At 43.3% G+C, this 18131-nt stretch overlaps 3 protein-coding genes across 14 annotated transcripts in view; 2 read left to right on the top strand and 1 right to left on the bottom strand.

Annotated features, from left to right (window-relative positions):
- Nucleotides 1-13715, top strand: part of LOC126557211 (protein groucho-like) — a 345364-nt gene extending 331649 nt beyond the window's left edge. For all 12 annotated transcript variants that reach the window (XM_050212904.1, XM_050212911.1, XM_050212907.1 and 9 more), the window contains one exon: nucleotides 13703-13715. The gene's annotated coding sequence lies outside the window, so the exon portion shown is untranslated. The remainder of the gene's footprint in view (nucleotides 1-13702) is intronic.
- Nucleotides 1-16327, bottom strand: part of LOC126557773 (uncharacterized) — a 38860-nt gene extending 22533 nt beyond the window's left edge. The window contains exon 1 of the mRNA XM_050213653.1: nucleotides 16312-16327. The gene's annotated coding sequence lies outside the window, so the exon portion shown is untranslated. The remainder of the gene's footprint in view (nucleotides 1-16311) is intronic.
- Nucleotides 663-6338, top strand: LOC126566864 (uncharacterized). Its single transcript, XM_050223299.1, has 2 exons — nucleotides 663-1503; nucleotides 6280-6338. Exons 1-2 carry the CDS (start codon nucleotides 663-665, stop codon nucleotides 6336-6338), a joined length of 900 nt encoding a protein of 299 aa, XP_050079256.1.
- Nucleotides 16328-18131: the final 1804 nt, after the last annotated feature.

Raw genomic sequence — 18131 nt, 5'->3', positions numbered from 1 at the left:
TGTGTAACAAACAACGAGAAGCTCCTGTATCGACAAGTCCAGAGACATCAACACTACCAATTAGTGCGACAGTTCAGGATAAAATAAGACGGCCACAAAAAACAGTCTGGTTGTCTACAGCGCTTATTCTGGTGGAAGGTAGCAATGGATTCACGGTTCCTGCACGAGCACTGCTTGACATGGGAGCCCAGTCTAATTTTATGTCTGAAAGATTGGTTCAGCAGCTAAAATTGAAAAGGGGAAGAGTTCACAAACCGCTTTCAGGAGTGGGAACTGTTACATTAACGGCCAACAGTGTGGTGTCAGCGACTGTGAAATCTAGAACCACCACGTTTGTCAGAACACTCGAGTTTTTAGTCCTGGCCAGAGTAACAGCAAACTTCCCATCGAGGCACGTGGAAGTACAGGACTGGAATATTCCATCGGGATTGGAATTGGCTGACCCGACTTTCTTTCAACCCGGATCAATTGATCTGCTATTAGGTGCGGAGGTGTTTGCAGATATGTTGCAGCAAGGCCAGTTTAATCTCGCACCTCACTTACCCAAGTTACTCGAAACCCAACTTGGATGGATAGTTAGTGGAACCGTGGTTGAGCATCCGCAAGAGAGTATTGGTGAGACCCATATGGCATGTTGTGCTGTTGAAGATGATAGCTTTGACATGGCTATGAAGCGGCTTGTGATGTTGGAAGATCTTCCAAGTGAAAGAATTCGTTCCAAGGAAGAGGAACAATGCGAGCGCATCTACGAAGGAACAACATACCAAAACGAGAAAGGCAGATATGTGGTTCAGCTGCCTAAACGTTCCGGTTGGCAGCAGCTCGGAGATTCGAAAGAAACTGCATTGAAGAGGTTTATGGCCATGGAACGTCGGAGAAGATTGGACAGCAAGCTAGACCATGCTTACAAGGCATTTATGAAGGAATACCGAGATCTCCAGCACATGTCATATTTGGGTACGTATGCAGAAATCAATACAAATGACTCACCACTTTCTTATTTTCTACCACATCACGCGGTTTGGAAGGCGGACAGCACCACCACTAAATGCAGAGTAGTATTCGACGCATCATGTAAAACATCTTCCGGTCGGTCTCTGAATGATGTGCTACTAACCGGCCCACAGCTACAAGACGACGTGGTATCGATACAGCTACGCTTCCGGATGAATCTCGTAGCGTTAGTGGCAGATGTGGAGAAGATGTATCGCCAGATACTGGTGGAGGATAATGATAAGGCCTTGCAAAGGATTCTGTGGCGCGATGATGCTAACGAGCCAATAGCAGTGTACGAGTTAAACACGGTTACATATGGCACGGCCTGTGCCCCGTTTCTGGCGATCAAAACCCTCCAGCGAATCTTCGATGATCATGGTAGCGCGTACCCAAAGGCACTGACATCCAAGGCAGATTTCTACGTAGACGATTTGCTGTCCGGAGCAACGACTATTCGGGAGGCACAAGAAATGGCCCGACAGCTGAATAAGCTGCTTACCTACGGAGGTTTTAGCTTGAGAAAATGGGCATCTAATCATCCAGAGGCATTGATAGATATTCCGGAAGAGCAGAGAGCAACAAATACACAGTTTGAATTGGCGGCTGAGGTCAAAACTATTTCAACGCTTGGATTACTTTGGACACCACAGACGGACATGTTACAAGTCCAGGTTAAGCTTTCGAGACCAGAGAACAAATGCACGAAACGACATGTGTTAGCATGTATTGCACGTATCTACGATCCACTCGGCTTCATTGATCCAGTCAAGATGAAGGCCAAGCTTTTCATGCAGCAGATTTGGATGTTAAAGGGAATTGATAAACGCGCTTGGCCATGGGATGATGAACTACCGGAACATTTGGCTCGAGAGTGGACAGTATTTTTTATGCAGCTAAATCTCTTAGAAAGAGTTCGTATACCTCGGGTGGTGATTGAAGGTGACAGCGTATCGATGCAGTACCATTTGTTTTGCGATGCTTCGGAAAAGGGCTACGGCGCGTGCTGCTACGTTCGAAGCGTGTCGAGTGGAGGAGAGATAGTAGTTCGTCTACTGATTTCAAAATCCAAGGTAGCTCCACTGTCGCAGCGTCTTACTATTGCGCGTCTAGAGCTCTGTGGCGCGTTACTGGCAAGCAGACTGTACGAGCAAGTGAATAAGGCGTTAAGTAGTGATAAATCGACGTTCATGTGGACTGATTCAATGACCGCATGGCATTGGATTCAGTCTCCCCCCAGTCGGTGGAAGGCGTTTGTAGCGAATCGGGTTTCTAAGATTCAAAACCTTACGGAAGGAGCTAGTTGGAGACATGTTCCTGGAGTGATGAACCCGGCCGATTTGGTGTCACGAGGTTGCGATCCAGCAACGTTTGTTGAGTCGACGTCATGGTGGTCGGGGCCAGAATGGTTAGCGTTGTCCGAAGAAAATTGGCCATCAGTACCGGAGTCCAAGGCTTTACGTGACGAGACGGGTGAAGAACGTTCCACCGAGTTAATACTTTCTTCACTGGATGAAGATAGCTTTATTAGCAATCTGTTCGCCCGTTATGGATCATACTCCAAGCTTCGCATGGTAGTAGGGTACTGTTTGCGATTTATACACGCTTTACGATTGCGAATTAGTACCCCAAAAATCAAGCCTGAGTTTTTTGAGGGTCTTTCCACGGCAGAACGACAACAGGCAGAATGGGCATTGTGTCGATTGGCTCAGCGCGATTCGTTTAAGCGAGAATGGAAGAATCTTTCGGCCAAGAAACCAATTCATCGAACGTCACAGCTCCGAGGGTATAATCCATTCATGGACAACGTCGGGTTAATACGGATAAATGGTCGAGTGCAGCATGCATCTCTATCACCTGACGCCAAACAACCCATCGTAATACCAAAGAAACACCCATTGGCAGTTATGTTAGCGGAGCATTATCACATTAAAGATTTACATGCCGGTCCACAAATGATGCTAACTAGATTAAGGCAACGATTTTGGCTGCTGGATGGACGCTCGGTGGCAAGGAAGGTTTTTCATCAATGCGTGCGCTGTTTCCGATGCAAACCTAAAGCAATCACTCAACCGATGGCGAGTCTCCCTGAGAGCAGAGTGACTGAAGCGAGACCTTTCTCTATATCGGGGGTCGATTATTGTGGTCCTGTATGGATAAGGGCACAGTCGCGGAGGGCCGCTCCTATAAAGGCTTTCGTCGCAGTATTTGTGTGTTTCGTTACACGTGCCGTCCACATCGAGCTCGTGTCCGATCTGAGCACAGCAGCGTTCCTAGCTGCACTAAGGCGCTTCGTATCGAGAAGAGGTTTGGTGTCAGAACTACACTCGGATAACGGTACGAATTTTAGAGGAGCTGCAAACGAGCTACACCGCCTGTACGAGCTACTCAATCAACGTGATGACAAAGAGAGGATTACATCCTGGTGCGCAGAGAACGAGATAACGTGGAAGTTCATTCCTCCACGGACTCCACATTTTGGCGGACTGTGGGAGGCGGCGGTGCGATCAATGAAACATCATCTAGTTCGCGTCGTCGGAAATGCCACAATGTCTTATGAAGACATGACAACGTTGTTAACGGAAGTAGAAGCGTGTCTCAATTCAAGACCACTAACGATTCTCTCTAATCATCCCACAGATCCCGAAGTATTGACTCCTGGACACTTTCTAACTGGCTCACATCTCCAACATGTCGTAGAGGTCGATTTGAAAGACGTACCAGAAAATCGTTTAAACCATTGGCGTCTAGTGCAAAAACGATTACAACACTTCTGGGCCAGGTGGCGACTAGAATACATACAACAATTGAATGGTAAACACAAATGGGACGACGTATCAACACAAATTGAGCCTGGAATAGTAGTGTTGTTAAGAGAGGACAATGTAGCACCAATGAAATGGCCCTTAGCGATCGTAACTGAAGTTTACCCAGGAAGTGACGGGATAGTAAGAGTGGTAAAGGTACGGACAGCTCAAGGCACTGAAATGAAAAGACCAACTGTAAGAATTTGTATGTTACCAAATCAAGGTCAATGAAGGGTAGATGATGGAAATGAGGGAACAGAACAAAGCAGAGAGAAAGAGAGAGAGATACAGAGAGAGAGAGAGAGAGAGAAAGAGAGAGGAAACACACGAAATCTACTTATCAATTAGTGCATGAAGCATCAAAGGGCATGCGGGGTAAAATTAAGAAATTTTAGGTGGTCGGTATGTTACGCCTAAAGGCATACTTTGCGGTTTGCATGCCATAAAGTGAGTATGTATGCATGTATAGGTATAAGGATTAGGATTAGAAATGTACAGCAAGTAGAGTAAGACAGTGTAAATATAGAACCCTAAGAACCAGCAATCAACACGGACGTTCCCCCTCAGTGCATAGTGAAACCAGTCCGAACAGGAAGGATCTACTAGTCCGGGTTGAGTGAACATCAGAAGGGCTTTAAGGTTAGTAGCTTACGAAGCGGGCAGCGCGGGAAGCAGCTAGTATTACCTCGTTTAACGATGAAGCCCAACAACCCTGACAATGATGCACTCTGGGTGGATAAAATGAAGACAGGATCTTAGCAGTATGCAGTACCTGAGATGTATTGGGTGAAATTGTGTAGCAAATTTTATAGCACCAAAATTCAATCACTTCCAATTTTATGCGTTTTCTTCACTCGGAACTGCACAAAACGGGTGAAGATTGTCTTTGTGAACCTAAGAAGAAGATGAGATTTTACCAAAGGGACTATACCTTTTTACGATTGTTGCATGGTACTGTCATATAAGAATAACAACAAAATAGACCTGATCTGGGCATACGTCATAACGATATGTCCTCGCAAAACAGAACGCAGAACTAGAACTGTTCGAACAAAATCTCGGAGAGAAAATAACATATTTTAAGAAACTATCCACGATTGTTGGCACCTTATACTTCGAGTAGTTCTCTAAGGATACCTGTCCTGAACTGTGCTGGTGGAGAACCATAATTTATTTGCTATTTTTGAGTGAAAAGGACTCTCTTTGACGTTGGATGAGAGCAGAGTGTGTAGAGTACGAGACTGAACCAAAGGGCTAGCAGCTAGCAACTTAACATTGCAGATATCCTGCAGACGGGTGGCGCAAATGCAGAACGATTTAACGGTTGTGCTCCTTGGCAGGATCAAGTGTGGTCAATCATGTTGGAAACCGGCATCTCTTATAGAGTTCTTGAGGTACTTGACTAAGATTGAAATAGCAATAGAGACATAGTCTAAAATAAATTATTGTCTAATGGTTCGAGTCACAAGCATGTTTAACACGTTGACTGCCAAGCGAATTTGAGCGAAATTCTTCGTGAGGCCACACGAACGACCCACGGCTCACGCGTACGTGTTGGTGCTCTGCGCATCGCAAACTTCGATGCTTAACAATATCGTGCTTAGAACGACAAATTTAGTGTGTTCAGAAAAGAAAAGGCTAGCCGTGTTGCCTCATTATCGTTCTTGTAAGTTGTGTTGGACGATGAAAAATACAGGATATACTGTTCATAATTCAATGTTTTATTCAATATATAGTTTATTGCTAAATTCTTTCATTTGAGGTGTATAATTTTGAACCATCATATGGACTTACTATAGGTGATGCTGACGGTATTATTTGATTATCATGGGAATTTCTTCCGAAGGGTCAAACGGTGAACAAATAGTACTATCGAAGCGTAATGCGGCGGTTACGGACCTCCATCCAGCGAAAGCGGCCGGATTTGTGGAAAAATAACAGCTGGTTTTTGCACCACGATAATGCGCCCTCCCAGATGGCCATCATTTTTAGGAAGATTTTCGCAACAACTGGCACCCATATTGTTCCGAAACCGCCGTATTCGCCAGATTTGGCACCAGCCGACTTCAGGCTGTTCAACAAGATAAAACGGCCGCTTCGGGGACACCGTTCGAACACTGTCGAGGAGATAGAAGCCACAGCGACGGCGGAACTAAAGGACATCCCAGCATCCGCGTTTTCCACCTGCTTCGAGGAGTGGGAGAAGAGGTGGAAGAGGTGCATTGCATCGGAACGGAATTACTAGCTCACGGAAAATATTTGCATGACATCATGACAATGATCTTAAGCACAATTTGCTTCCGAATCTGACGATATAACATTACCACGCGCTCTTCTCTTTTGCGGTATGATATCTTACTCACTAGAATCGGTGGTTTTGTCGATGTTTTGGGTAGCTATACAAATATCTTCGTTGCTACTCTCCGCATTGCAAATAAATGATTTTTCCATGTTTGCTTGTGATTGGTAAAACTTTCAGACAATTCTATTTTTGTTCCCAATATACTAATAACGCGTAACTTCGAAAAGATCAATTAGAACCTGAAAATGGTTATCAAGGGGCAAGTAATTGTTACCTTCCTATGAAGTGTCTTTCGTACACGATACGTTGAGCGCTTTTATCATCACCCAAAAGTTGGTTGATGGGGCCCCCCATGGGATGTGTTTCCATCATCCACAAAATGGGTGATGTGACAGTTAACGTGTTAAGGATATAAAATTGACTAACGAAACAGAACATACTTATGTCATAAAAGATAAACTAACAAGCAAAAAACTGAATAAGATATTTACAACAAAAAGCTGAGAAGCAACCCAAAACGAGACAAGTGGGCGCAGTACTGAAATTCAATCCTCTCCAACCTACCGGCTATTCTGTTGGTCAAGGACCACAAGGACGAGAAGGGGTGCCAAGAGAACCAACATTAAAAAAAAGCACAACCGTTCGTTCCGGGAATGCAGAACAGAAAGAATCGCGGAATGAAATTACAAAATCAAGACAACCGAACACTTTATGGTGGTTTCGTATTTTTTGCATCTCTAGTGACTGCAGTAGTGTGTGTTTGCGTGAGTTACAGCAGCCCACTCTTCGCCCTTTCGCCAAGAGATCGCGCGACAATGATAATGATGTTCTTAAAGCGGTACTCCAAAAATCAAGATAAACGACGAGAACGAATTACATCCATGCCATGGTGAAACCAAACCCCCAAACGACCGATACAAACACGGCCGGATGGTATAAAAACAAGATTATGATCTCCAGCGCTCTCTTTCTCACCAGCTCTCCGTTGGGCTGGCCTTTGTGTTGTAAGTATACTGCGCGCTGCGGAGAAATTATGCACACAACATTAAGATTTACCACTCCAAAAGATTGGAGCAAACGAAGGCAAAGAAACGTCCGATCGGTGGGGAGAAAAAGCCCAACCAAAAGCTGTTTGATGTCTCAATTTCCGGATCCAACAAAGTGGTTGCGTTTTTATTTATCCTGCGCCGTTGGTCATATACTTTACGAGCGAAATAATTTCCCCCACAAGTTCCCAGTGGACAGTGTGTGTGTGTGTGTGTGTGTGTGTGTGTGTGTGTGTGTGTGTGTGTGTGTGTGTGTGTGTGTGTGTGTGTGTGTGTGTGTGTGTGTGTGTGTGTGTGTGTGTGTGTGTGTGTGTGTGTGTGTGTGTGTGTGTGTGTGAAAAACGAAACTTATTAATTATTAAATAAACGTTTCTTTCCATTTTTATCTCACACTGTCCCCCAAAGACACACTTTTGGAGTTTTTGTCGCTGATAAAGACCTCCCCACCAACCCTCGCAGCGGGGTGGGGTGTAAGTGTAAAAGAGAAAAATTGGTATGATAAGTAATGTTTACGATTATTGCAATCATCATCATTTTGCTGTGGTGGTATCGTCGCCGTAGTCCCTCGTCGCCTACGGACGCAATGACCTTGACCTTGCGCAGCATAATGCGAGCATGTCGTTTTCATAAGCGTCCTTCACTTACTTTCTAGCTGACTGCTGCTCTGGGTGGGACCATTTCTAGAAATAATATCATACGATGTTGTCTTTGTTTTTCACAACACTTTGGCTTCTATTGCCCAAAGACGGCAGCAAACTTCGTTAGCAACAAACTTCTGTTGCGCTTGCAATATCGTACGACCCGGTCGAATGAATGGGAAATTATGATCGAAATAAAATTACTCAAAAAGTAATCACACACATACATGCCACAAACGACGAATTTAGGACACCTTTTTGTTAGCAAAAGAAAACACATTTCAAGAGAGCTTGAGTTGGTGCCCCATAATGGCCATCCTCGATTTATATGTTATTTTCTATTTCTTGGACGTTATTTTCTCCCTCAACGGTGAGGATTTGGATGAGCAGCATCTGTGTGGATGTGTGTGTGGGTGGTGTGTGTGTGTGTGACAGTACAGTTGTTTGAAACCATAAATAAAATAGGAAGATAAATGAGCGCCATTCCTGCAACCATAAAGCAATATAATGCGGGCAACGCATATAAATCTTGAACTTTTTTTCAACTTAGCATCACTTGCTATCCAGACTTCGTCAATAGAAGTCTGACATGTATCAGTGAAAGTAAGGAACGCACTTTGATACATACTGCACACAACCATTTGCTTTTAATTCACAATTAACTGTCATCGAGAGAGCTTCTTGTCAAATTGGCATACATGTCAGTAAATGAAAACACACAACACAGGGCCCGGTAGTCGTGGCGACAGCGGCGCCGGTCTTCAAACGGCAGGACCTTGGTTCAAATCCCATCCGGACCATCCCCCCATAGTGAGGACTGACTATCCAACTAAGTGGTATCGGCATGTCTAGTAAGCCATTCGACAGCCTGCGAGACCTAAAAAGTGGTTAAGTCAACAAGAAGAAGAAAGCACGTGGTAAACGTATTGTCAAAAATAGAATTTCACATTTCAGCAAAACGGAAAAAATTGCCCCATCAGTACCCCTCGATACGCCAAGGAACCTTCAAGCCTAACTTGGCTCTAAGGAGAAACTAAAGTACTGTTCATTTAGAATTTGGTCACTCTATCTTCTGTTTAGTAGAGCCCCCAGTAGTGCTATATGGAATTTTTCTACACCTATGAGTAGGTATTGGAGTACTCTTCCCTCTTATGGAGTGGTTTTAGCATGATCGCGCTTGTTTCAATAATTGTCAACGATGGAGCTGAAACGTGGACAATAAATTGTGCACACCCACATAGAAAATTCAACTTGGTCCAGGAGAAAAATAGGTAAATTCCTTAAAAAGTGTCTTCTACTTTTGATTAATGTTTTGAAACGGAATCTTCAAAACGTGGCTAGAATGTTTGAACAAAATCGTCGTTCAGGAACAATGTCAGCTGAACTGGAAGATGTTAAAAGCATTACGTGTTGCGTGCTTATGGATGACAAAACGTACACACAAATAGATTTGAGGCAGAATTCTGGCCAAAAAAATCCCAACAAATAGAAGTTTATTTTTGCTGACAATTTTGCCCGCAAACTCATGGCATTGAAAGCCATCTGGGCACAAAACACGGGTTTTTATGACAAATGAAACTATGAACTCGACAGTTTATGAAGACCAGTGCCTTGAAAAGTATGTTTTGCTTTTTATTAAAGCTTATAAAGGCCCAATTAAGCTCTGGCAAGATTTGCCAACAGCCCAACATGCATACTATTGGAAAAACACAGCTACTGAAGTTGATAAACCAATTGTGCGGCAGCTAGGTATAGGGAGAGGTACCAAAAGAAAGTTGCTTAAATGCATCCGTACACAAACAAATACATTTTTCTTGAATTTTGTGATACAAGAACAACAAAAAAGCTTTCGTTTGATGTGGAAATTATATTTCTACATTAAAAATTTCTCGCTTTACAGCCTATGATGAGTGACCGAATTCTAACCGAATGATATTTTAGAAAATCATGTTCCAATTTTAACCATCTAATTACGAGACAAAACAATCCACCCTCCTTCTTCTCGTCCAACCAAGCTGAGCCAGAGAGATCGGTCGTTTATCGATCGCACTTCAAAACGTAGACGAACACGAGAGCAGTGTCAATAGGTCTGGGCGCGCTAGCTTAATTAGCATTTTCGGCATTCCTAGAAATTGCAAAGGACGTGAAGAGATCTGCCAGATAAAGTGTTATGCTAAACACACCCGAACATACTAATGAGGGCACGGAATCGAACCAGACGGTAACCCATAAAATGGTCAGAAACGTGAACCCTTATTAAGCCTTGAATAATTCTTGAAGCTCGAACGACATCCGTCGATCTATTATTTCCTCGCGATTTAACATTTCGTTGATTTGAAAATCATTTTAGTTGCGGAGCTTTCTATGCTAGATTTAAATGTACATTAAAGATGGTTTCTGGAGAAGGTTAACATTACAGCGTCCTTTAAAATAGTTAGGTTCGAACGGCGAACTAATCTTAATTGATTTTCGACTTAAAACTTTCATTACGTCAGATCAGAGCGTGCGATGCGCCCCTCAAGACAGGCAGTGTGTTCTAACGCTATCATACGCTTCGCAATCTAATCAATTCAGTAAGTCCAGATAAAAGACCATATTTCACTGCACGTTTGTGTGTCTGTTGGTGCGTATACACACAAGGATGCGACAAAATTTCCCGAACAAGGTAAGCTTTACTTGCCCCCGCGGCGACCAAAAGAGACTAAGTGTGGGCAGAGAGATTCGAAAGAAAAACACAAAGTCCTACGTCCACCGGATGTAAGTATGCGCCACACAGTTTTCTCCAGGGTGCAGCAGCATACAAGGTGAATCTATTCTTCTGAGTTAATCAAAGCCTGAAGCTTCGGCACCGGCATCCTTCACGGGAAAAGGTCAGCACTCGGGACAGATCTTTGGGGACACTTCCTTTCGCAGTGATCTTACAGCCAGCCAGTGGATGAAAACATGAGCAAAGTACGGATACAGAGTGTGAACGAAAGAGACACTTTTCTCCCGGAATGGAAGGAAAATCTACCGCTGCAGCAAAACATCGCCATAATAAGGGCGCAGAAATTCGATTTGTTGCAGCAAAATAAATCATGTCACTCCCTGAGCGACAGAGCGCAACCCTCGGTGGAGACTCAACGTAGTTAACTGTTCAACTTACATGGTGGATGTGTGGTGTCGATGAACTAAGCTCACATTCAGTTTGTCTCCAGACTTGTTTTGTGAAAATTCAATTCTGCATCGTTCCGAGAACAGTTTGCGTCACTCAGGACAGTTAGAAAAATCACTTGAATACATACTATTTGTAACAATGTGTGCAGATTTTCAAACTTTTGGGTACCCTAAAAATAAATTAACAACAAAATACAGTTAACACTGCGTAGAAAGATAATTCAACGATTGATGAAGCCTTGGACAAAAAAAATCAGCAATATAACGTTAAAAGTCATCAACGAGACCGACTAAGTGTAGAACTGTCAACTGCCATTTCGTCAGCTGATAACTGTCTGGATAACGTAAATAGGAAAAGTAACATACGAAGACGACATAACGAATCAAACCACCAGAATAGACATCGATGATGAATGGCAAAAAAACCTTACCTAAACCACCTTTTCTCAACTAGGCTGACACAAGGGACCTTAAAGCTTATATCCATCGAACGATCAGGACAGAACAAATAATCATCCAGATGTCTTCTCTTCCGCTTTTAGTCCTTCATTTTTCTTGAAATGAAAACCTAAAGACGTCGCTTTTGTCGTTCATCCGCTAGGCAAATATTTCATCAAATATATCGTTTGAAAAATATTTTCCCCTATCGGCCAAAATACTAAATATTGACTTTGGAGCGTTCAATGATCATTTTAATATCGATGGAAATTAAGGCATCCATTTGCATTCGTCGAATATGACATAATATTAAAAAAAAAATTATGTACATGCAAAAATACATTAAAAAAGCCATTCTTACTTTATTATTAATAAAAGTTTGTCAGGCACCGGGAATTACAATGAAATTGGCTCGAATTTCCTTCAAAACTTGATAAAATAATAGATACTATTAAATATATTCTAATTCATTATTTAATGTTTTATTTTAAAATACACAACTTTTAAAACTAAATTTTGAACAATTCTTATAATTTAAGATGCAAAAAATTGAATAAAAAATTTAAATAATTTATTCAACGCCTTCTTCCAACGAATGCAAACTGTGCTGGTTACCCTAGGACACGGTACGATAGAATGAACCAAAAAAGGGACATTTATGAAAAAGGGAGCATAATTAGCCGCCATAACTTGTTGTCTCTTTCCCTCCTGCAAACCGCCCTGTTTGCTATGTGGCGCTGTGTTTGTTCGTAAATCGGCCGCCATCAGCATAGCCGCCGAGTAACAGCGCACACACACTGTCACCGAGTATCGATGTCGGTAGAAGCTCACGAACACACAATCGTCAGCACCGCACCGTACCCAACCGGCCATGGAAGGGCAAAGCAGGGTTCGCGTCCCTTTTTTTTTTGCTACCCTTCACACACCACTCTCTGAAATGGTGCAACAGACGGGGGAAAAAACGTACCGCAAAAGCAACGGCGATGATATCCGTTTACAGTTGCTGCTTCGGGCGATTTGAAGCCCCTTCGATATCCCGGGACCGTACCCTGACAGAAAAGCAAAAGAGCATTACGAACGAATAAATCCAAGGTAACCTCTACGCGACCGCTCACGTTCTCCGGTTGAAAATTCAAGCCAACTTGAAATATTACACCCTCGTATCCAAACGCACCATCATCACACAGGCATGGATTTCTTTCTTTTGGTACGAAATTCGTTTGGAAGCGGCTAAAAATTTTTCCTCGATGTCCAGTAGAAGCAAATACACGTTTGCCGATTTTATTTTTTCCCCCTGAAAGAGTGGCCAACAAATGCCAAAAAGATTTCATCCCTTGTGCAGTGACAGTTATGTTGATGGAGCAACGAACCACACATACCAACCCAACTATTAGACTTATTTACGTGTGCGCATACATCTACTGTGCTTTGTGTCGATGGTATGTTGCTGCCGGCCGCCACTATTCGAACACAACCACACATGGGGCTGGTGGTGAAGTAGCATATTTCTCTCATTACTGTTATTATAACACCGGACACGGTGGTGCACGGAGCAGATGCTTGACGAAGGCACACACAACAAATCGCCAACAGCCCTTCCCTTTTCTTTTGCTGCCCTCGTTAGCATCGTCAACAACAACAACGGCATGAGTTTGTCAAAGGTGGAAGTCGGTTTGTTGATGATTGCAATCTTCGGGCGATGTTTTAATGCCGGCTCGTCATTATATGTACGTTCCCATCCGATGTATTTATTAGTTTTGATTATTTTTATAACACCATAAACAGAACAGTAGACCATTACGAAACAATAAACCGGGTAGGTATGGAAGGAGCCATAATAAGTAGAGTGTGTGAATATAATGTAATATAATGTAATAATAATAGATTTTTTGCAAAAGTGCATCTCATTTCATTAATAAGAAACCTCTTTTGTAAAACTCTTTGCAAACTTTTGCAAAACAAATTAAAAATTTTAAAGCAACTAGTGCTGAAACGTATAATTTTAATTGAAATCTTAAAATCATGTAAATATATCAGTTATATTAAAGAACATTTATTCAAAAACTACATCAACAATAATCTTTTTTTTATTAATCGCCAAGCTGAAAGAGTAATGTGAAAGCTAGAGATAATCTATTTTATTACAAATAATTTTTTTTATAAAACTTTCCGAAATACAGAAAAAAAACCATCCAACTTTTCCTTAATCGCCATAAACAGCGGTATATACACAAAAGGGCAAAAAGAAAAACGATCGATCATTGCCCATGAATAAAACACACACGCACCAATACTACCACCGTTGCAACAGAGCAGCACCAGCAGCAGTACGAGCAAGCACAGGAAAAGTACATTTTTTGCTGTCATTTCGACCCTTCTACGCTGCTGCTGCTGCTGTTGCTCGGTGTTATTTCGATCCGCTTTGGGCTGTCATTCGACAAGCGGACGTGAGCGCGATCAGATCTCGAAACACCAACCTAACAAACGAAATGAATAAAGCGAAGGCCGACTACTCTTGCCCTGTTTCAAAGCAAGCAACACAACAGAAAATTTGCTTTACCATCTCTTTTCTATGCGAGAGCACGTCAGAAATAAGGGTTGGTTTGCTGTCTCGCATTCGCCAGCTTATGCTGGCTATGCGCCGCTGTTGCTGCTGCTACCCCTATTGCCACCATGTTGGCGAACATCGACCGACTGTGCTGGCACACACCAACAAAACGCTGTACGTACGCAACCATGCGCAACGACAGTTGCCTTTACAGACCTGATGCCAAAAACCCTTAAAGGTTCGGACGAATGTTTTGTTCGGCAATGTTAAAACCTACATAAATATGAAAGTATTTTTATGTGTAAACCAATAAGGCTTAAATCATCTTCACATCTAAATATCTTCATTTTATTTTTGTAAAAAAAGGTTTCATTAAATGTGTATAACAATTCAAAACCACAAGCAATCAGCAAAATTCTGTGTGAAATTTTCTAATGTCTTTTTGTTCTTAATAATTTTGAGACATCATACCTTTACGAGGGCGTTTGTAACGGGAAATTTATATAGTAAAAACGGCGTGGAACTGATAAACAAAAATCTCAAAATTGCAATTTTAAATTTTTCTCCGCTGCCTCGCAAAGGTAGTGTTGTGTATGTGCCAGGTTCATAAAAAATGATTTCAAAGGGAAAAAAACAAAAATACTCACGAAATTCTGAAATATTAATTTTGAGATATTCCGTGGCCGATGCCCTGCAAACTTCATGTTTTGGACCATACTACCTCATGGGAAAACAACAATTTTCTAATATATAATGTAAAGGAAAGCTTTTTATCATTAATTTAACGGCATGACATGGTCAAAATGGGGACGTGTCCATGATTACGAGACTGCTAAGCCGGCCTACGAACGGCAGGATCCGGGTTCAAATCCTATCCGGACCGTTCCTCCATAGAGAAAACTAACATTCCAACTACTTGGTATCAGACAGTCTAGCAGGCCATTAGAAGGCCGGTGTAACTTCTGAGATTGTTAAGACCAGAAGAAGAAGAAGAAGAAGCTTCGTCAGGAATTCTTCGGTATACCACTCAAATAAAATTTCAAACATAAATTTAAGATTCCAGGGATTCATATCGCATGTGTCCGCATGTTCAAGCAATCTACGGTTCTAAATTCAAACAAACTAACTATTCACGGTGCATTCTTATAGTGCTGAACTCCATAGTGTTTTAATCATATGAACACTTGTTTTAAAACCTGAAAACCACTGTAAATATGGTTGAACAGACTTCACACAACGATTCAACTCAACTTCAAGGGTTAATCTTACTATTGAATAAGAGAAATCGTAGCCTCTCTCGCTCTCACTCTCATTAGACTGTATCTTGCCGCTTCGCTTCCGCAAATGCCCCTGTGCCAGTTTCACTTCTACCGTGCGCACACCCGCACGCGTGCTACCACACTCTTAGCAACCGCTCAACCGGGAGACACATCCAAGCAACAAAGAAGACCTGTTCCCACGAGACGTTTGCTAGAGAGAGACGCCAACACAAGAAGCTATTTCATTCTCTCCCATAACCATACACTGTACCACCAGTTTTACCGCACTAGCAGCAGGCAGCTCCAATGAACGACCGCTTTCGACGTCGTCGTCCATTGCGCTCCACACTCACACACTGACACAATGCTGCTGCTGCTGGTGCTACTCATCATGAAACACTGAAGAAATTAGGCAACGATGGGAACGGCACGGTGGAGAGGACAACGGCGACATTAATGCTGCCCCGCGCTGTCTACCACACACACCCTCTCCTTCGTCGATTCCTCCTTCCTACACACCAACACACCATGACCTTTCACATCTTCTTTCCCTAAAACCCTTATGGGCAGGGGAAAATCTCCCCACACAACCCAGTCATCAGACAGACATACCTACTCACATCCACACACACACCTGATGGGGCTTCCTTCCACCATCGGGCCCTTTTTGCATGTTTACTCTAATTCTACCGGTGCGCCGCATCTACCCCATCAACCATGCTACAGCCACTCTCCTAATTCTCTTGTCAAAATAGCATTCTCGATCACTTTTCAGCTGTTTTTATCTGCTCTGCACAAGAAAACACTTTGGAGCAGCGTTTACCGCAGCCGTTCGAGAGTCGCGGCAGGCCGCGTGTGCATTCCTTCTCGCTTTCGCACACGGTTCTTTCGCGGCGATTACTATCTTGGCCCTTCTTTCCCTCTCGCTCTTTCCCACTAGAATCCCGACAAACCCGACCTTCGTGGACAAACCCACCACCAGATGATGGTGGGAAACTGAGGTTGCACACTTCATCTTCGATCGCTTTCGCAGAGTCGCCAGCACTAGCGATTGATGTCAACGCGCGCAAAACGGGGAAACACAGTGGTATAGATGAAATTTTCCAAAACATTTTCCTACTTACCATTAACCGGGGGGGCTATCCGTGGTTAAAATGTAGCTCGGTTTCGTTTCGTCCAATATGTTGAACGTGAAGCAGCCTCTCTTTCACACTTTTTTCGAAGCAGATCGGTGTGCGCGATTAATGCCCGCACACGGTAGATCTTCTCGCCAGAAGATTATATTGCAACGGTATTAGAGGTACCGTTCACGAATTTCACTAAGCACAAGGAGGCACACACAACACACGACGAACGGGGGATGATCCTTTTAGCGGTGATCACGGTGCGTTTTGGCTGGAAAAAACGCACGACGCTAATGGTGGAAAATTCCGCATACACACAAACACGAATGAAACACAAACACACACCTCAATACGGCACATACATACGCATACACATACACTAGCAAACGGTTTAGCAGAAGCACTGCAGCAATACGCTAATTGTGAGGGCGCACAACAACGAGGCGCCGCGTTTGGGAAACCTTCCTTTCTGCGTACTTCAACGAACCCTACTATGTTAACACACTGTTTGGATATTGTTTTTCACCCACTGTATGCCCAGTTGGAGGAACGAATCGATGGTGACGATGATGCTGATGTTGGTGGTAGTGCTGGTTGCTTCTGATGACGCGATAGTATACGGGGAGATGTTCACAGACGGCGTGCGTCCGCGAAAAAATCGGCCTACTGCCTAGTGTTTCTTAGCAATAAACCCTTCAACGGAACAATCGACCGTCGTCCAACAACAAAAAAACGGGACGAAACACAAGAAGTTGTTTGATGACTGCTGCGAGACCGTCACTCTTTCCCGCTCTTGCTACTTCGCTTTCTATTTCTTGCGCTCTCTCTCTCTCTCCTTCACAGGAGCAGCTCGATGTTGGATTTCACTCGTACACACACACACGCTCACGCGAGGAGGATGCTTTTATTTCACAATGCGGATTGTAACGCGAGGACACCGGTGACACCGCACGGTACACGTTCGGTGGACAGTATTTGCTAGCTTCAAGAGCCAGCCAAATGTATGAGAAGCCGTAACTGCTGCTGCTGTTCAGGTCAGGGTACTCTCTACTGCGCGATCGAACACACGGGTCGCCTCTGTGTAGTCGTCGTCACACTGTGAGCAGGGAAGAAAACTACCCGCTGCTTGCTTCGATTTTCGACGCGACCAGTGCAGGTTTCTTAAAAACCGAACACTAAAACCACAGGAACGCTTTCAGCTTGCAGCAACTTTTAACCAGCTTTTGCGGTCGTTTTTCAGCACAGAATCGCTTCAAACAGCTAGCAGCAGACACACACGGTTGCGTTCAAAGCTTCGAGCAGAAAGCGAGCGAGCGTCCGACGGAAATCCAACCTCTTTTTTCGCATTCGAACAAGTTTTACGACCCGCTCTCACAGCACACCAGCATACGAACGCCACGGCTACACGCACACACTTGAGACGCGCGTTTCAGTTCGCCGTGTCGGCCATTTGACGTTTCTCGTACGCTCGTTCGGTTCCGAACGTACACAAACAAAGGCATATACCCCGTGTGTCTGGCGGTGCTGCTGCTGCTGCTGCGAGCAAGAAAGTTTTAGCAAGGCGTTATTCTTTCAAGCAAATGTTTGTTAGCCGCCGCCCGGTGGCGGTTTGTGGAGGAACGTGTTTAGAAATTTGAAGCACAAATTGGATTTTCGTTTCTCGTCGGAATATTATGCCCTTATGACTTTATACGTAATGATTCACTGATTCACAAATTTTATTTTATGTTTTATCCATTGTACACAAAATATTATAATTATAACAAACATAATTTTTCAAAAATTTAGGAAAAATATAAAACAAAACCCATACCAACTAC

Source organism: Anopheles maculipalpis, chromosome 2RL (genome assembly GCF_943734695.1).
Source record: "Anopheles maculipalpis chromosome 2RL, idAnoMacuDA_375_x, whole genome shotgun sequence".
NCBI lineage: Eukaryota > Metazoa > Arthropoda > Insecta > Diptera > Culicidae > Anopheles > Anopheles maculipalpis.
The sequence above is the reverse complement of the archived record's forward strand: the minus strand, read 5'-3'. Positions and strand labels throughout refer to the sequence as shown.